Source organism: Benincasa hispida, chromosome 3 (genome assembly GCF_009727055.1).
Source record: "Benincasa hispida cultivar B227 chromosome 3, ASM972705v1, whole genome shotgun sequence".
Taxonomy (NCBI): domain Eukaryota; kingdom Viridiplantae; phylum Streptophyta; class Magnoliopsida; order Cucurbitales; family Cucurbitaceae; genus Benincasa; species Benincasa hispida.
Window position 1 is genome coordinate 55,287,756 of NC_052351.1, and position 20,834 is coordinate 55,308,589.

Genomic DNA, 20,834 nt, shown 5'->3' on the forward strand with positions numbered 1-20,834 from the left:
TATTCAGCTTTCTTTCCCTCTGTTCTTACAAGTCTCACCTTACAATTTCATCAGCAGTAGCAGCAGTAATAATTATTATTATTCTTATTCTTATTATATTATTATTATTTAAGGGGAAGGGGAGGAAAGAAGAAGAAAAAGAGGAAAGGTTGTAGGTTGTTACCAGACAGGCTGAATAAAAAGAACATAAAAATAACTACAGAGAAAAAAGATAAACAAGAAATGCTGAAAACATTAACATACAGAAGATAAAACCCTGATGAAGATGAAGATTTCTCCTTTCTTTTTTTTTCTTTTCTTTTTTCACCAAATACTAGTTTTGGAAACTTAGTATATAGCACAAGAACATAGCTTCTTCTCAGGAAGCCAAAAAATATATTATATATATCTATACAAATATCGATATAATTACAGACGAATTTCCCACCAAAAAGAAAGAAAAATAATGTTACAGAGAATTTAAGTTACCTTCAAATGGTAATGTGACGGCGCCAAGCTTCATATGAATATATATAAGCTCTCACAATGCTTTCTCCCATTTGATTTGTTGAGCTCCTCCACTGGCTAGCAGAAAACCAACGTACACCATAACAAATTAGAGAACAGACGTAGATGGGAAGGAACCAGAGTAGGGGCCAGGCCATGACACGAGCGTGAGGGATGAAGTCTACCATCAGCTTCGATGCCATACGTCATTGATCAATCTGATCAAATTCCGCAACCGAAGTTCGGTGGCTTTGCAGGATGGCAATATTATTGTCTGCACTGGATCCATCTTGCAACTGATGCTATTGTGGATATTGAGTCTGCTCTAATATTCCCATGTTTGTGGAGGTAGTTGCTGGTACAAGGTTTTCATTTACACTCTTGGTCGGTCGCTTTGGTCTCTTTGGTTTCTGAGCTTGAGGTTCGAGATTTTGCTGGGAGTCGTCCAAGTCAAACTCGAACACTGGGCTCGTTCCATTTATCTTTTGTAAACTTCGCGCTTTTGATGAATTTTGCTTTTCAGAACCACCTTTTCTCTGCAAAAAGACAATACAATGAATATAGTTATAAATAGGCAAACAAATCAGCTTTTTTTCCCTGCAAGCAAACAATGATAATAGGCATATTTTATTGAAAACAACACCGCTTGTTAAAAATAGTCAGATATATCTATAAACAATAATAATGAACTCTGATGAAATGCAACAAGTCTGCATCTACACCCACGAACATAGCTCCCTTCACTATTTGTTTGATAAATATGGTATCAAGAGCTTCATTCCTAAAATAATGCTTACGATCCATCCTCACTAATCTCTAGGGAGGCTTCACCTATCCTATACTAATCCAGGAAGACGATAAGAATTTGAAGTTACTAAGTTTTACTCAGGTACAACCTAGGCGTTTAAAATGCATCTCCAAACATCTCAAATCCTTACCAGTCCTTACCACTAGTCTAGAGGATCTCTGTTAACTGACAATTCTTATAAACAATTTATGAAGATATGCCAAATATATTTTGAGCGCTAGTCTCTTTTAATCAATGAAAAGTCTTATTTCCTTTTCACATACAAACATATCTAAAGAACATAATATGTGGTAGAACATAATATGTGGTAGGGTCAGATGGGTTGTTCCCTGAGACTAGTCGAGGTGCACATGAGCTATCCGGACATTCACGAAAATCAAAAAGAAAAAAATTATATAATCCATAAAGGAAATAAAGCGTTCAAAACTGTGGGTCAATGGTCTCACTCCGATGTCCTCAAGAACTCTTAGTGGGTTTCACTTTCATGTTCATATACAGGAGGATCAGTCAGAAAACGATCGTGGATTCTTAGGTTTGAAAATATAAAAACAGGAGAGAGAGATAGAATCCTGGAACAATAAAAATGCGACACACCTTTGCCAAAATTCCATAACAATATTCAAACTGTTTGACTAATAATACTAATAAACAGCCGGTTTTACATAAGCAAAAGTTATATCAAATCATCAACTAATAATACATCAAATCATCAACTAATAGAGGTATTGACTAACATAACAAATGAGTGTTATAACTTCTACATCACTGTTCTTGTAAACTACCAAATTTGGAATATCAAGAATTTTCTGAAATAACAGACGGAGAAAGTTCAGTACCTTTTTACTGTTGGATTTACTCTTTTCCGGATCAGGAGATGGATCATATTCATTACCCCTGGATTCAGGGTTCATTAAATCCTCCAATGATGCGTCACCCTCAGCATCGACTCTTATACCCTTTGCTTGTTTTTTCTTTTGTCTATCCTTTGCCTGGCACCAAACAGATTTTAGGGAATTGTCGATGGAAAAATATACAAATACAGAAATCTTGTTGCAAGATAAGAAAATGAAACAAATAAATAAATCAGACCCACCACAATAGGAATTTCTCGTAATTTTTGCTCCAACTGGGCATCATCCAGGAGTAAAGATACGACATCCTCAGGAGCTAAGATGTCTCCTTGAACATGGCCACCAGTCATGACAAGCTGCTGAACAGTGTTTTTCTGACTCGCTCTCTGAAGAATCTTCTCTTCAACCGTCTCTTTACATATCAGTCTGTACACAGTGACCTACAAAGAAAATGCAAGTAGAAAAGGTTTAATGACCAAATAATAAAAGGGAATGAGGAAGGGAAAAAAGAAGAGAGATAGTAAACAACTCACAAGCACATCAAATTTACTTAGAGACCCAAGAAATGATATTACCGTTATTACAGTCCCTAAACTACCATATTTTTTAATTTGGTCACATATCTTCAATTTAAGGTCAAACTAGTCCAACTACAAACTCTACAAGTAAGAAATGACGATCAGTATCAATCAACATAGTCCTAGTACAATTTATAATTTGAAAGAAAAATTAAATAATTCAAAACTCATCTAACAGGAGGACTAACAGGAGTACGCAAGTCCGATTTCAATTAAAACAGGTTTTTCCCAAAACTTCCAGCAGCTATTCTCCCCTTAAATCTCAAATTCCTTGATGAAAGGAAAACTAACATCTTTTGTCTGTCCCAGCCGGTGAGCTCTGTCCATGGCCTGCAAATCCAGGGTTGGATTCCAATCACTTTCATAAAAGATGACTGTATCAGCAGCTGTCAAGTTAATGCCAAGTCCACCAGCTCTTGTGCTCAACAAGAATACGAAAATATCATTCCTACAGATATAACACGATCGCATTACAAAAATAAATAAATAATAAGGAAGATGCTAAGATCCAGGAAGCGACCAAAAGTAAGCAACAAATTGATTTGATAGTAGAAAATGATGTAATAAACTTCATTATGATGTCAAGAAAGTCCATACCGAAGTTGGAAGTCCCTGACCATATCTCGACGATCCATTATAGTGGAGGATCCATCAAGTCTAAGGTATCTATACTTTCGATAATTCATGTAATCCTGCAGGGACATGGTATAATTGTAAAAGCAAGCAAATGAACTCCAGAAAGTAGAAACCTTGTTAAACGATAAGGTCATGGTGCTTATAAAAGGTAGTTTCTTGTTTTAAAATTTTAATTAGCCAAGATACGTTTGCAACTCAACATAAAGGAACGGAAAATGTTTGAAGTTCAAGGGCCATGACTACAACCTTTAAAAAAAATACAAGGAATTTGGACCCAACACAAAAGGAACGAAAATGTTTAAAGTTCATGGGCCATGACTACACTTTTAAAAAAAAGTACAAGGAATTTGGACCCACTATCATGCAATGCTCAAAAATCCTATTCTTCTTTTTCTTTTCCCTTTTTTTTTCTCTCTTTTCCTCAGAAGTGTGAAATAAAGGAGGAACCAAGCTATAAGAAGTCTCAATCTCAAATTTAATTAAATAATTTTGATATTTTACTTTCATAGCAACAAAGGAAACCATAAAGCCCAGAGCAGCATGGATGAAGAATGAGTACCTCGAGAATATTCAACATTTTTGTCATTTGTGCAAACAGAAGCACACGATGATTTTCAGCCCGTAAGCGTTTCAGTAATATATCTAGTGTTTGTAGCTTCCCGGAGTCCTATATAAAATTCATTATAGAACCATACGTAAAAATATAAATAATTAAATACTCCTTGAAGGATAAAGTAAAGTGAGAAGAGAAAGAAACACCAACCGTGAGCAACTTTGCTGGATCAAAACTTTGCATTGGAGGACAAGACCCAAAAATACTGTACGTCAACTGAAGAGCAGGCTGGGAAACTGGTATTTCAGCATCAATCTCTTGAATCAAAGGGTGGGGTCCATTTGGCTTTCTTGGTCCATTAAATTCAGATGTGCGTGCAAAGCCAATAAATAATCTCTTCACCCAAGGATCGTGCAATTGTTCAACCATTTGGTAAGCAAAATTTCGATCTGAGCAGTGCGTACCTATCTGCAAAATAGATGCAACGACTGAGCATTTAACAAGTACCTCAAATGATAAAGACAAATGAGACCTGTCAAAGCAAAAGCTTCTAGTTTCTTAAAAAAATAAAAATAGCAAACTGATTTTGAAAACAATATATATGTACCGGTGGAGCTCTAGTTCTTGGAATAAACGTGTATGCCGAGTGAATAAGCCCAACATTCGACTGAAGCCTCTCCTGTTGAGGAATGACTAAAGCCTCAAAAGGAGCATCACCAGGCCCTGTTGCAAGTTTTCTCCTGAGTAAGTTAGCCTGAGATATGGAAGGCATCAACAACATTCTTGTAACAGCACGCAGTTTTCCCTGCTCAAGAGAACCATTTTCTGGATCATCAATAGATTCCATAACAAAGTCTACGATTCCATCCAGAAATTGTCGGTCCCATCTCATTATGGAAAAAAGTAGCTGTTCTAGACAAGAACCATTGGCCAAAAATGTAACTTCTGCGGGAGATAGATCCATCAAATGGGTGAAACCAAAAGTGCCACTTCGACGATAAGAATGATGTAAACTGTCTCCTTGCATGAATATGGATCGATAAACATTTTCCGAAGAAAATATGTTAAAATGTTTCGGAAGAAATCCTCCACCAATGCCATGTGCAACTGCAAATGATTTTGAACATCGAAGAACCTCTCTGTGTACTAATTTTGGTAACTATAAATCAAACAATCAGATTAAAACAAATATTAGTCATTCCTCTGGAGAACCAAGGGAGTAAATTAGAAAACTGACCAAAAATTTACATGCTGACTTATTATGCAGATATAGAATCCCTCAAGATGGCAGATTTCCAATGGGTGGAAAATACACACACAAAAAGAAAAAGAAAAATGGAAGGTATATGCTTCAAAGAATCCAGAAGTCATACAGTCACTTGTAGCTTCTAAAATTGAGACCTATAGTGTCTTTTTTTCCCTTAACGAAAATAACTTCATTTGGGGAGGAAAAAAAAGAGAGAGAGAGAGAGAATGAGAGAAAGGATACAACGGCATATAACGAATCCCACAGAAAAGGAGAACCCTACTAAAGAAAGGGATCCAGCTATACAAGATAGTATCTATTGAATAGTTACAAAAGGTCTTCAAAGTCGAAGTCTAGCGGGAAACATGGAATAGTCAAATTTAAAAGTCACTAACAATCCTTTTTTTCTTTGAAAAGAAGTTATTGACAATCAATTACCAATCATCAATAAATTATTTCAATCATAGACTTTAAAATATTTACATATAAGTTCAAAATTAGTGCAATAAGTTTAAAATACAATTATTCAACAAAACAAGATTCGGGGGGATACACTTTTTAGATATTTTAAATGCGAAAATTTTACAGTTTTTTTTTTAGAAGTCAGCTTTCATTGAGAAAAAATTAGAAGCATCCATGAGGGCAATGCAAAAGAAAAACCCAGAATGAAAGAAGCAAAAATAGAAAACAAAAGTAAATTATAAGTCCTTCCAAGTCCTTTGTTCTTCAGCTTTTCTTGGCTCTTGCTTCCTTCCATTCTTTTGCTCAGAACTCAACATTCATGGTTTTTTTTTATTACAGGCTTTATCTTTTTTTTAATTGTTTTTTTCTTAGTAGAGCATATAGTTTAGCATTGCCCTCTTTTCATTATTTCAATAATTTTTTCTCATTTCTTGTCATAGAATAAAAAAAAAAGTAAATTGCAAGTCAAAATAAAATTGCATATGATAATTTAGAACACCATTTCATAATTGTAATGACAAAAAGTAACTTAACGCCATTTCATTATTACTAGCAATGTCTGGGTGTAAAAGCACATTTTTTATAATTTTTAGTTGTTGAGGATTCCACATTGGAAAAAACAAGGGACCTCGTAATGTTTACAAAATACATGGGCTACTCCTCTCGTTGTCAATTGGTTTTGAGATGTAACTCCATGTTATCTAATATGGTATCATAGCCCATGCCCATGAAGCCCAAATGGGCATCCAGTCCAAAGAAAAACTAGAATCCAATCCAAAAATGGTGAACCCAAAGAAGCACTATCTTGAGGGGCATGTGGAAAAATCAAGCACAATATTTATAAGACTATGGGCTACTCCTATCATTGCCAATTGATTTAGAGTTGGAAACCTATGCTAACTAATTGTAGTTTATCTACATTTTTTACCAATTGGAGAAATTTTTGTTAACTCCTTTGGTTTGAGCTTTGCCCTTCTTAAGTAATTTTCATACATCAATAAATTTGTTTCCAAAATAAATAAAGCTTGTGAATAACACCCAGCGATAAACTACTTATTAATCTTTTGGGCCCACGAGCAAAATGCAAATACACATGAAATTCGTAAAATCATAGCAAAGCTGTTATGGGATGAGGGTTACCCTCAAGTCACCAAAGTCAACAATTGATAAGATGGGTGTGGACGTAACTCTATTTTCTTCTGTAAATGAACATGCATTATATTAACTAGTAAGGAATAGAGGCAAAAGTGGAATTACCTTAAACTCAATGAGATTGTGACCTCCTGAGTAGTGAACGTCCTCAAGTTCCCCAAAAGGAGGGGGCAAAAGGGGATTCGGAATGTCTGCAAAGTATAGGTATGTGCTTCCCTCATTCCTTTCGAACAACTCTGGGTGATTGCACACCTACACATATACACAGTTAAAATACTTCTCCAATTGTTGTTATAAAAAAAGGTATTTCGTGTGTTTATCTATGTCGAGAGAGATCAAATACCTTTCTCAGCTGAATGACAATGTTCATAAGATTGAGAATTTTTTTCTCATTAAGATGCCTATTGCTGTCAAACAACTCAGCAAGTGATATCTTATTCTTGATAGCTTGATAAAATGCTTGCTGCCGGGAGCTTAACTTGCAATGCACTGTAATCTCTGTTTTTCTTGTTAGCTCAGAGATTACATCCTTTTTTACTCTCCGCAACATAAAAGGCTTTAATATTGAATGCTGTTTAAAAAAAAACGAGAAACCCATAAATAAGTCAACAAAGTGCATTACAACATATTGAATCTTCTATAAATCCTAACATTCAGTTTTCTACCACGATCCAAGCTCCATATACTAATTTAAATTTTTAAAAAAAAAAAAAAAAAAAAAATACTTCAGTGCATTTTGTAATGCACCAAGATGGGTGATGCCCACTCAATTGTCCAACTACAATTTGTCAACCTCTTCTTTTTTCTTATATATATATATATATATATACTGCATTGAACTTAAAGATGGGGGGCAACCCAATAAGCACCCAAGTATTACTCTATAAAATATATCAATGAAAGCTTTTTTAATAAAGATGAAAATAGACTATATGATCCAGTTCCAAACTAGATAAAGAACAATGATGTCTTGATAAGAAATGTCCTTCGTTTCAAACTTTCAAGAATAACGAATATATAAGATAGGCCACATGAAAATGAAGTTCTAATAGAAAGCAATTCTAAGGTCATTTGTTTCCTCAACAATTCCTTTTCCACCGAGGTAGATCTAGCTTTATCAAACCAAAATATGTTTTAATTTTCTTCATGAAAATTTTTGTAAGCCCATGGCATAAAACAGGGAGAAACACTTTGTCACAATGAATTCTTCGAGTAAATTACAAGGATCAAACAAAAGTGCACAGCAAGTCCCAATCTAAACAAAGAACTTGGAGTTTGTAACTTCCTATAGAAGCAATTTCATTTCATATAACAACAAAACTGAAATAATTGGTAGATTCCAAGGTTAATGAATAAGTACTCACCAAGCGGTTGAGCTGGTGCTCGTTCAAAGTACCTCCATGTTCTGCATGATTTTCGATTCTGCAGGAAAAGACTATGAATCAAATAACATTTACTTAGCATAGTTTGATTAAATCACTGTAGCTCCACAAACCAATACTGACCCTTTTGAAAACCACTCATTAAACTGTTCGTGGCTATCGAATAAAGTAGGCATGATGAAATGTAGAAGGGCCCACAACTCAGCCATATTATTCTGGACAGGCGTCCCAGTAAGCAGCAAGCGATTCCGACAATTAAAGCTTAGCAGTGTCTTCCACCTTATGCTGTCAATTTAATGAAATGAACATAACACATTACTGTAGAGCCTAAACAACGGCCATAATTATCGTGGTTCTATTAAGTAGTGTTTTTTAAGAAGGTTCTGCTGAGTAATACCTTTTTATAAGGTTCTACTGAGCAATACTATTCAGCTGTTTGTTTGCTTATTAAAATACTCGTGACCCAAGCAAGAAGATTTTATATTAACAACAGCCTACCCTATCCTTGATCAACTGCTTCTCAGTTAGATGGTGGATCACTTTTTTTTTAAAAGGAAACAAAGTTATATGATGGATCATTTACATTAGTTTCCACTGAAACATTAAAATAGGAAGGAGGGTCAATAATATACAAGACAAACCTTTCGTTATTATCATGAAGAGAGGGAAGATAAAACATCCACCCTGGGACAAGAAGATTCTATTGATTATTTTTAAAATAAAATTTTATAACAAGAAGGATTTAAACAAAGAAAATCTCTCGAATTTTCCAGAAGGATATTTATTGTGTTCACGCACATTTGCCAAGAGAATATCTTGACAAACTCATATCATTTACCAGATTTATGACACTTCTACAATAAGTTTCTGAACTACTATCTTTTCAAACCTATACTTTTCTTTGCAGACTACAGGGAAGCATCCATGAGCATCAACCACATCTAGAGTTTGCTCATAACTCTTCTTTTTTTTTTTTTTATTGATGAAAATCCGGCCTTTCATCAAAAGAAAATGAAAGAATACATGGACATGCAAAAAGAAAAGTCCACAAAAATAGGAGCCAACTATAAGAAGAAGCTCCAGCCAAGTAAAATGCGACACTACGAGTACTTATAAAAAAATGGACATGGAGGCCCAAAGAGAAACCAAAAAATCTAAAGTCCCAAGCATCCCTACATAGACAGGAAGTCAGGAAGACTAAATAAATAAATACATATGTGCACCAAGACCAACTAACAAAGTATGTATATCAGCTAAGGCCATATGCAAAGTAAAAAAGAACAAACCTAGTAGAACTTTTGATTGCTTGTGCCTCATCCAATACCATATATTGCCATTTCACACGTCGAAAATACTTTTCATCAGAAACGAGTAGCTGATAGCTGGTAATGAGAATGTGAAAACCAGCATCCCTAGAAAGAAAAGAAAAGAAAACAACTAACGTGAAAAAATAAGATGATGACAAGCATCCATGGAAGAATAAATAAAGAAAGTAACAGGCATCAATAAAAAAGATAATGACATGGTGAAATTAAATATATATATATATATTAAATTGACATCCATGGAAGAATAAACAAAGAAAGTAACAGGAACTATCTGATGGAGCCTGGCAGGGAAGATCCATTGTGCCCTTTCCTCTTCATTACAGTGTCAATAGTTATCAATTGCTTCAGTGACCTCTTATCCCATGAAGCACAGCAGTGACACGCCACTGGCATCTCATTATGTCAGTCCCCTCTTTCCATAAACCATTATCAGTTGCCACGCTCCTCTCCACCTTTGAGAGGAACAGCAAAGAAAACTTATTCAACATCACAGAAATCTTCGAAAAAGAATCTGGCTTGATAAACTTATTCAACATCACAGAAATCTTCGAAAAAGAATCTGGCTTGATATCAATGTCCAAAATTCTTGGTATCAACGTTGATGATTTGGCTTTAGTTGGCTAAATATCTGCCTTAGCTAGCCTCCCTCCTGATGGTAAGCATAAATTTCCCAGCTTTTGGACCCCCCATCATTGAGAGGATTGCATACAAGCTTCAGAACCAGAAGCATACCTTCTTGTCTACAGAGGGAAGCTTGACATGTACCCCTTTTAGCTCCTGAGAAATTTCCTAGGGGAAGGCCCCATACAAAGGGTGGCTATCATCTAGTTAGCTGGAAAAGGATTCAGCAGTCTACTCATTTTGGAGGGCTTGACATCGCAACATCAAGCAAACAAATCAAGCCATGCCATCCAAATGGATATGGAGATACCTTACCGAGAAGAATTTCATATGACAGAGCAACCTTCTCTTGTACTCCATGGTCAAACAACAAAGTAGCTAATGGAAGCAATACAGTTTAGGAAGGATTATAGAATTGGATCTGGACCACTTTTTTCCTTTTCTTTTCCTTCTAAGTTTCTGCTTTGCATGTTCAAGCTAGCTTGCGCTCCTTGACTAATCTTACATGACAATCAACTAACTCTACTATATGAGCTACTTTCTAATACACTCCTTAGTCCTTGTTGGAAATAAGGGACTTTCTAATATGCTCTTTAGTCCTTGTTGGAAATAAGGGATTTAGTTGATTGTCTATAGTTCCAGGTGTATTATAGTTATTTACTTTACCCTATTTTTCTTTCCTTTTAGTATTTAGGCTTGTTGGAGCCTGTAAATATGAATCCTCTTGTATCTCCACATTATGTAAAAATTAATAAAACGGAGACCCTCTATCATGGTTTTTTCTCCCTATTCTAGGGTTTTCCACGTAAACCTTGTGTCTCATCTTTCTCTTTTCTCTTTTAACATGGTATCAGAGTGTGGTGACGAAACTCTAGCCACCATCGGCAGAAACCAACCTATGCAAGATAACCTTAGTGCTGCACCAACACCGCTTCCACCACAGCTACCAATGGAGCCTCAGGTCACCGCCGCTGTCGTTCAGACCGCCATTGACCAGTATCTTTGATCGCTACAAATACATCCTCAACAACAGCCGATCGGGATCCCTAGTGCCGCCAACTTTATTCATAGTGTCACCGCCGCCACCTCTGGTCCTGCCACCGTTGCCTTTGGTCCCGCCACACTATTCATAAACTTCTCTCCTCTAGCAAAGTTAAACACGATTCGGGTTCTTCTCTCTGTTGCAGTAAATAAAGATTGACCTCTCCACCAACTTGATGTGAAAAATGCATTTCTAAATGGTGATTTAGAAGAAGAGGTGTATATGAGTTCTCCTCCAGGTTTTGAAGCTCAGTTTGGTCGTCAGATGTGTAAACTCAGGAAGTCCTTGTATAGTCTGAAATAGTCCCCAAGAGCTTGGTTTGAAAGGTTTACTACCTTTGTTAAGTCCCAAGGGTTCACTCAGGGACACTCTGTGACCATACATTGTTCACAAAAATGTCAGAAAATTGTTGTCCTAATCGTGTATGTGGATGATATTGTCTTGTCAGATAATATTGATGAGATCACCAAACTGAAAAAGAAGATGGCAGATGAGCTTGAAATCAAAGACCTTGGGAATCTAAAGTATTTCCTTGGAATGGAAATGGCCAGATCAAGGAAAGAAATCTTTGTCTCACAACGAAAGTACACTCTTGACTTGTTAAAGGAAACAAGTATGACTGGATGTAGACCCGTTGACACTCTTATAGAATTCAATGCTAAACTGAGAGATTCTGTTAACAAGTTCCAATTGATAAAGAGAGGTATCAGTCTAGTGGTAAAGTTAATTTACTTATCACATACCAAACCAGACATTTCCTATGTTGTCAGTGTTGTCAATCAGTTTATGCAAGCACCATATGAAGAACATATGGAAGCTGTGAATCAAATTCTAAGATATTTGAAAAACACTCCTAGTAAAGGTCTAATGTTCTGGAAAACTGACAGGAAATGCAATGAGGCCTATACCGACGGGTAGGGAGCGCCCGCCCTATCGAAAATGACGAGTGGCTCGACTGTCCGGCAAGCCAGTTCTGACTTGGCAGGATCAGTCACTGACAGAAAGTCTACCTCAAGGTACTGTACCTTTGTATGGGGTAACCTGGTAACTTGGAGAAAGAAGAAGCAAAGTGTAGTTGCTAAAAGTAGTGCAGAGTTTGAATACAGAGCTATGAGTTTGGGAATTTGTGAAGAAATCTGGTTGAAGAAAGTATTATTTGATCATCATCAAGATGGTGTCTTACCTATGAAACTCTATTGTGATAATAAAGCTGTTATAATCATCGCTAATAATCCAGTACAACATGATCGAACGAAACATGTGGAGATTGCACACTTTATAAAAGAGAAACTGGACAACGGCAGTATTTGTATTCCATATATTCCATCAAATCAACAAGTTGCAGATGTTCTCACTAAAGGGTTACTCAGGCAAAATTTTGACTCTTGCATTAGCAAGTTGGATCTGATTGATATCTACACCCCAACTTGAAGGGGAGTGTTGGAAATATGGGACTTAGTTGATTGTTTATAGTCCCGGGGATATCATAATTATTTACTTTACCCTATTTTTCTTTCCTTTTTTGTATTTAGGCTTGTTGGAGCCTTTAAATAAAAATCCTCTTGTATTTCTCACATTATGTAAAACTTAATAAAAACGAAGACTCTCTATCGTGGTTTTTTCTCCCTGTTCTAGGGTTTTTCACGTAAACCTTGTGTCTCCTCTTTCTCTCTTTTCTCTTTTAACAGTCCTTACTTTCTTTCAACCAGCAAACTATCAACGAACAAAGTGTTTGGCACCATTAGTTTTAAGAGACATCTAGAAGACAATGAGATCACGGAATGGGCTACCTTATCCTATTATTCTCCTCTTAGCAGTAACCTTTTCCAAAAGACAATTACATCTTCCCCCCAACTTCCCGTTGTTGCATGTGCAATACGGATGCTTAACCGTAGGTCCATCTGTTTGTCTCCTGCCTCTATATTTACAGATTTTCGTCCTTCATTCTAGATGCCTTTAATTGGCACAGTGCACACCGTATCGAAGTAACCCTAGAGAGTTTCTTACTACCACATTGGTGGACCACCCTACAATAGGAGAAGAAACCCTTAGGAGAGTTTCAATTGAAAGCTTTGGTCAGAGAGAAACAACTACATCATTAACTAAACCACTGACCAAGGAGTCCTCTGAAACCAATAGTCTGCAAGATGAGAATGAAAAACCGAACCAACAAACGGTTTCGGTTGGTTTAAGCAGTTTTTTCAATTTTTCAGTTTTTCTCTGCATCATTCTTAGTGGTTTATTTGGTTCTTGTCTCTTTGTAATTTGAGCTTTGCTCTTTTCACTATATCAATGAAGTTTTGTTTCCGTTCAAAAAAAAATCTCTTACATCCCTAATCCTAAGCACGTGCACGTTTCTTTTAAATCTACCAATGTTTAGAGCTAGCTTGTGCTCATCTCAATTAATCGCACCAAACAGTTATCTAATATTACATATTTGGTAGTCTAAGAAACTCGTACGACATTAAATCCTAAGTATGTAGCAACCATAGTTTGAACTCCCACCATTATTATTATTATTTTCCCTCTTTTACTTGATACAACTGCGCTTTATCAACCACTAGGTCAACCCATGGGACTTTTAGGTTATTATTATAACTTTTAGCTTAACTTGAATCATAAAAATCGGCCAACCCTTTAGTTTCATTCTTTTAAAACTACTTTTGAAAATTTACAACTTCAGATTACCTGCGATATAGATTCTTGGGGTTAATCTTTTTCCTGAGAACTGTACGCTCTGAAAGCCCACCCCAATATGGAAGAGCTTTTAAGTCAGGGCAGAAACGATTGATTTCATCCACCCAATTGTTCAAGACAGACGCAGGTGCTACAACCAAAAAAGGCCCCCATATATTTTTATCCTGATATAAGAAGGGTGATAATAGTTAAAATACAAAGAAAAAATAATACTTTAGAAACTTCGTATGATCATATTACCTCAGCCAAATGAGCCAAAAAAGCCATTGCCTGTATGGTCTTTCCAAGGCCCATTTCATCAGCTAGTATGCCATTTAAACCCTGTATATAACCACGGGACCAAAGCTTAACTTTTTTCTTTTTAAAAAGGATGAATCCATGATAATCATTTCATAAGAACTTCATACAACCTGCTCATAACAATTGACCAACCATTGGAGACCTTTCAGCTGATATTCTTTAAGGCTACCTTTAAACAACTCAGGTGTCTGAACTGTTGAAGTTACAGGCATGGTTGAGCTGCCAAATAGCAATATAGTTCCATTAACTTGACTAAAAAATGGGAACTGCCTCAAACTCCAAAATGGGAAGAAAATTTTAAAGAATAAAAAAGGAAACTTACGGATGAAGCAGATCTATATTATTAGCTCCAGCAACCTCATTTTGATCAGGTTCAGAAGCTTGACGCAGCCTTGAGCATTCATCATCAAATGCACTTGTTAACTTTTTTTGCTTCGAAACTGCATCTTGAGCAACTCTAAGTGCTTCCTTCTTCAGTTCGACCTCCTCAGGATCTTCTTCCTCAGCAGGCACACTATCTGAATCCCAAGTCCCTTCTTGGTAATTTGGTTTTTCATCTTCCAAAGGCAGAGCTTCAGAAGGATGCAAATTTGATTTGTTCTGCATAAAATGACTATAAAGCTCTGTTTGTTGTATAAGAAAATTGAGCCTCTGCTGCTGTCTCTTAGCTTCTCGAAGTTCCTGCTCTCGCCTCAAAGCTTCAGCAGCTTCTCTTTCCTCTCTTTTCCGCACTTCAGCCTAAAGAATGAATGGAGAGAACTAAAGCATGAAATAAACATCTTTAAATGATAGAAAAGACTAGAGAAAAATATTTGTTCTCTTACAAATAAAAGAGAAGGGTTAGCTTTGAGACAGATTTTCTGTTTTCAGTATAACAGTTTTTCATTCTTACATTTTCACATTGCTGTTTGGAGGTTAAAACAAGATACATAATTTTATTGGATCAGAGCAACCAAATCACTGCCAAAAATTAGCAGCAGCCTGCAAAACTCAGCCTGATCTTGTGACTGAAACAGATTTGGACCATTCAAAAAATAAGTCCTTCCTATATTGAATGAATGCAGGGCAAAGCAAGCCAGGGAACGCAATTGTGTTTGGATGGTGGAGTATTTGGCATATTGCCAACCTACTAAAATTAAAATTAGAATTTTTCCTTAAAACTTTTACCTTGTACCCACCCATATTTTCTTAAAACACAAAGCATGCCAAATGTGAGATGGTCCTCAGAAGTAACACATTGGTCTAAAATGGAAGCATATGTTTAAATGAGATGATATAGATAATCTTTTTAATTGTATAATAAATAAATAAGTCTACGAGATTGTTGGCATAGGCATTACGTTGATTATCATCCATAGGGATTACGTCGATTATCATCCCTTATGTTAGGAAAAAGAAATTGAGGCCATGTAGAAAGGTCTGAAGAACAAGCATCAACACCAAAACATGTGTCTTACAAGATTGGCTCAACTCATACCAACTCACGAAGCATGCATAGAAACACATTTTAAAACCCTACTTACAACCAAAACAAAATAAATACTTCATAAAGTAGAAAAGTAGAATACCATCTCTTTATCAATTCGCTTCCAAAATAGCAACATGTCTCTAGCTAATTTCCGTGTTCGAATTGCAGCACCTCTCATCATTTTAAGAGATCTGCTGACCTTCAATTTGACCTGTTAAAGATAAAGACACCATGTTCAAGAAGCCACACTAAAACATTCCAGAAAAAATACATAATTAGATGCTAAAGTTTAGCCAAATTTCCGAACACTAATAAGAAATAGATAATACATGCCTCCCTTTGGCAAGTTTCTGAGAACCTCTTGGCATCAATTAGCTGCTTCCGATGAAAGGCGGTGAAGTTCCGATGATGTTTTGGCAAGTCTCTCCTAACAATGTTGACCCAGATTTTCCCAATCTTCTCCATTTCCTCTCTCTCTATGACAGAAGGGTCTTTCTTTATTTTTTGTTTCTTGGGCAGGCTTCGTTCAATAATCTGCAGCAAAAAATAAATTAAAGGAACATCCAGTCCTTCCCAAATATGAAAAACAAATAACCCAAATAAAAACAAGGCAAAAACTGAGAACATAATATATAACAGATTAAGAACCTCATAAGTGTCTCCCTTCTCCAAAACCTTCACATAATATATCTGTAGCACACCACCCTCAGATAAAATAGCTCGCTTTATTCTTCCAGCAGCCCCCTCTGGGATGGATGAATTCAGCCCAATGTCAGATACTTTGAGACTGAATTTCTGTGACGAATTTGAAAATGCCAAGGCATCTAATCTTGCCTGAAGCGATTCATACTGGGGCTGAGGGTCCCCCATCCCTGCCTGGCTACGGAGTCCAAACCTTTTGTCATCAGCAATCATCGACGCTAGGGACCCCAAATCCAATGTACCCTCTAAGTAAACTTCCTCTACTTGGATGTCAGAGAAGCTTGGCAAGTTCAGTGAAGCAGCCAGCTTATCATAAGTTGGGGGAATTTTGAAAGTGATGCCATCCCCAATATCCAAATATGCAGGCTCATATATTACTCTGCAAAAGCAGAAAGATCATAGAATGATGTCCTCATGTCCACGACTACAAGATTTCTCACACTTAAGATAATCATGTAAAGAAGAAAACCTGTCAGGCGTACGCAGCAGAGCAAAATCTGCCTCATGATGACTTCCTGGTCTGTGAGGATTATAATCGTTAATACAATCATTTGCAGTTTCCCCTTCAAGAAACCCTCCATGTTGCTCACTCCCCGACCTCCTAGCTCTTGAACTTGAGTTACCCTTAGACGCTGAATTCCCCCTGCGTGTAGGCATGGGAGATGAGGAGTCTTTAGACCTTCGTTTATACTTCTTAATGTGTTCTCCAAGCATTTGTCGATACCGCTCTTCAGTAACGTGCGTCCCGTAGTAATCATCCACACTGTCGTCCTCCTCACTATTCAGCGACTGCCTTCTTTTCCTCGCCAAGCTCAACTCTCTCTTAGTCATGGTACCATTACCATGTTTTGCAATTGTTCTACCTGATACACATCCACCATCATTACGCATTGCCTCAAAATCTATATTTATAACCATAATCTTCAAATTCAGTTAAGTTCGCAAGGCACAAATCAGATATCACATAGTCAATCACAGAAACATGTACCTGGGCTACCTCTGCTCTCATCCTGACTGCTATTCGCATAATAATCAAAATCATCCTCCGGTTGCGGAAGTTGAAAGTTCAGCAAGGGCTGCAGCAGAACCCAAGATTCTCAAAAGGAAACTAGAAATTGTAGAACAGCAGTACCTCATTCGACTAAAACCCACATTCAAAACCAAGAAAATGAAGTAACTAAACCAACAGAACACGAAATTCAAACACAACACCCCAAAAACTCAAGAATTAAAAATCTAAAGAAAGAAAAGCCAAAGAACCCACTGCAATTCAGAACAAGCCACACACAATACCATGATTACCAGAACAAAAGGGGCAAAAAAAAACAAATAAGTTTGCGAAAAAGAAGCAAAAAGGGAGAGGAGAAACCTCAAGGTTGAAGAGGTTGGAGTAGAATAAGTCCTTGGATTGCCTGTTACGGTCCATGTGAAAAGGGGCAACGAGGAGTCGAGTAAGGACTAGAGAAACGGGACGCAAAATCTGCGCAGTGCATCGGGAGAATGGGGAAGATGAGAGAGAAGGTGGAAAACCCTAACCCTAGAAAGAGGATTGGGATTTTGGGAATTGGGAGTGGGGACGACGACGGAGTGTTGAGAATGGCGGCGCAGGATAAGGAAGACGGAGAAGAGGATGCGTCGATTGATACTAACGTGTGCCGGCCTTTTTCAGATATTTGGGTTTTAAACGTTTGTCACCGCCGTGGCTAAGAACGGCCACCGATATCGTACATCATCATCATGTTTTGTGGTACAACTTAAACTAGTAAGAAATCTTCTTTTTATTATTATTATTATTGGTTTGAATTAGAAATCCCAAATCTTTATCTTACATTTCACCGACCTCAAAGGCGTTAACTATAAAGTTTACAAATTTATCGAAAAAATTCACGTTCGTAACGACCACCTACGACACCATCCCAACTTCGCACAACTACTATATTCAGCGATCAATTTCAACAATCATCTATAATGATCAATTGATCATATACTTAAAAAATATAAATAAAAAGATTTTATATCAATGGAGATAGTTGTCTCCTTGTATACTTATGATCATCTTTTTTTAACTAGTGTGAAACTTTGGACACATAAGGATTAAGTGTAATAAAAACTATTTGCAAGACTAGTGGTGTTTTGTTGTTGTCTTTATTGAATAGTGTCTCCCAAAATGTGGAATGCACAAAATTTTTATAATATTCGAGGATTGAAAAACAAGAATTTATCACATTAATTTTTTTCAAGGGCTCAACCAAGTTTTTTTTTTCTTTTTGTTAAATGTCATTTAACTTGATAATTTTTTTATTATGTTGTATATATATTTATTCATGAGCTATAAATAATAATAATAATAATCTCTACTCTATTAAAATGGGCTATATAGGGATAATCTTTATACGTCTCTTTTGCCCTTATATTTTTCATAAATTTTCATATTACCCTTGAGTGATTGTGACCTTTCAAGTGTAGATGTCTGTTTGAAAGGCAGTAGCCTTTCCAATTTTGAGTTTACAAAATACATTTTTAATTTTAAAAATAAAGTCATGGGTCAAATAAGTGCAATTGATGTTGATGAGACTCTTCAAAATAGAATACATTAGATGCCAATTGGATACTGATTGATGTCAAAAAGTGCACATTCTTACCATCTATTTTAGTACTTTTCTTTAGTAAAAGTAGCACTTTATGTAATATTTTGACCCCAGAATGTCCTAAATTAAATAAAATGATAAATCATATGTCTTTGAATTGTCTAAAGTGTGTTTTTAGTGTTTTGGGTTGGTTAAAGGAGCTTCCAGACTGATTTGTGACTATTTTGCAGATTTTGACTTCACTGCAACCACATTACCAAATCACTACGACCGCATAAAAAAAAAAACTCTAATTTTCCAAATTCATGCATCAGTCTATTATGGTTGTTATTTCCTTAGTCAAAGTCGTTATTCGACACTTAAAATGATGGGTAAATGTCGGGTAAACGTCCAGAGCATGATTTTAGGTCATTCCTCAATAACCTTAGCCTAGGAGGAGTGTCTCACTTCAAGCGCTAACTCTCCATCGAACTCTATCTACCCTCCACCAACAAAATTCAGTCATCCATTAGCCGAAATCCCATATTTCCAGTTATCAAGCTTCAAGAATGAAAGTCCCTCTGAGGCTTTAACACTCTAGGTTACTTCTACCCCGTGAAAACGTGTGGATAAGTGAGATTCGTCCTTGAAAAAAGAGAATCACCCTAGGGAAAGATTGGACAAGCGAAAGATCGTCACAATTCCGTTTTTAGTATATTTCCAGCATTTTTTTTATTTTATCTTTGCAATGTTCTCTCTCTATTTATTTTCATCTTGAACATTTACCTTGTAGTCATGATTTTTTATTTAATAAAATCTAGTCATTTATTATTAATCGTGAGCTAAACTCTCTAAGGGGTTCAGTTGTGTAAATACTCTAAGGCTTCATGGCTTGACCAATGCTTATGCTTCATACCTCTTTGACTTTTGCATTTCCTTTATAAAGTGATGAAAAAATATTGCTTAGTTAAATTGATCACTTAATTTCGCAATTTAGTGGAGTCTTAATGTTGAGAAGGTTAGGATATAAACTGATTCACAAAGAAAGATGAGATTAAGAGCCTAGAAATAGAACCATCACATCGCCTTATAAGTAAGGGACATCATGGGATAAAGAAATTGCATATGAATTAATCTAAGATCCAGCTAACCATAGAAATATAGTCATTAGTTGATTAAAGCTCCTAAAAGAACTTGACACAAGACTGAATGAAAGAAGTTTTTTGTCCATGACTAGGTCATTATCATAGTATGACACGGTCGCATTGTCCAAGGTACACTGTTCTTTTGGTTGAAACATAACTGCATTTTTGTTCAACACTCTTGTTTACTGCTTTCATCAACATTCAACATCAAAATCACTTATTTACTGATTACCCTTTGGTTTTCATAGAAAAACTACTTCTTAGAAAAATTGAATTGCATAAATAGTCTCGTGGAATTCGACTCTTGGAATACTTCAAGATTTGTTAGTATATGCTTGCACTTAGACCATATTTATTCTCATTTTCATCACTCATATATGCTTGGTCAATGCATCCATTTGGGGTGGAGGTGGTTATACACACCAAATTGGTGCATTGATTCTTCCAATAAATACGTGAGATGGACGTGTAGAAGAAAAATAAAATAAATTCTTGCATTTACATTCTTAATAAAAATAATTCCACTGAATCCAAAGTTTAGAGAAAATACAAAACAACAACAATAATAATAATGATAATAATAATAATTGAATGAAAGTATTAAATAATACAGTGAAACGATGCAGTTTTTGTGTGACTTCACAATAGATATATAATAACATTAAAATAACAACTATTGCTCTATATCTACGTTAATATTGGAATATTAACATATTAATTTGATAATTTTTACTAGAACAATTTTTCTCTTGTTTGTACTAGATATAAGATTATTATTTTTTTTTTGAAAAAGACAATAATATGAGAACG

The 20,834-nt window shown here is 36.0% G+C and overlaps 1 protein-coding gene across 3 annotated transcripts; it reads right to left on the reverse strand.

Annotated features, from left to right (window-relative positions):
- Window positions 1-257: 257 nt before the first annotated feature.
- LOC120072942 (chromatin-remodeling ATPase INO80) lies at window positions 258-18,038 on the reverse strand. 3 transcript variants are annotated; one of them, XM_039025474.1, is made up of 23 exons: window positions 17,682-18,035; window positions 17,301-17,388; window positions 16,782-17,175; window positions 16,259-16,691; window positions 15,944-16,144; window positions 15,711-15,821; window positions 14,465-14,880; window positions 14,253-14,361; window positions 14,083-14,163; window positions 13,834-14,006; window positions 9,441-9,566; window positions 8,278-8,439; window positions 8,137-8,194; window positions 7,116-7,343; window positions 6,878-7,024; window positions 4,520-5,071; window positions 4,123-4,380; window positions 3,919-4,026; window positions 3,321-3,415; window positions 3,015-3,171; window positions 2,388-2,585; window positions 2,131-2,283; window positions 258-1,022 (listed from the first exon to the last, which is right to left on the reverse strand). In XM_039025474.1, the coding sequence occupies exons 1-23, from the start codon at window positions 17,736-17,738 to the stop codon at window positions 789-791; spliced, it is 4,539 nt and encodes a 1,512-aa protein (XP_038881402.1). In that variant the 5' UTR covers window positions 17,739-18,035; the 3' UTR covers window positions 258-788. The 3 variants fall into 3 exon arrangements, 2 of the variants coding, with proteins under 2 accessions (XP_038881402.1, XP_038881403.1); XM_039025475.1 differs by having other exon boundaries at window positions 17,301-17,453; XR_005480640.1 differs by lacking the exons at window positions 258-1,022; window positions 2,131-2,283 and having other exon boundaries at window positions 2,444-2,585; window positions 2,912-3,171; window positions 17,682-18,038.
- Between the last annotated feature and the right edge of the window lie 2,796 nt (window positions 18,039-20,834).

Coding starts and splice junctions, on each gene's coding strand:
- LOC120072942 (XM_039025474.1), bottom strand. CDS start 17,738: ATGGACCGTAACAGGCAATCCAAGGACTTATTCTACTCCAACCTCTTC. Junction 17,176..17,300: donor TGAGAGCAGAGGTAGCCCAG/GTACATGTTTCT, acceptor GATGTGTATCAG/GTAGAACAATTGCAAAACAT. Junction 14,881..15,710: donor AGCGAATTGATAAAGAGATG/GTATTCTACTTT, acceptor TTCATTCTTTAG/GCTGAAGTGCGGAAAAGAGA.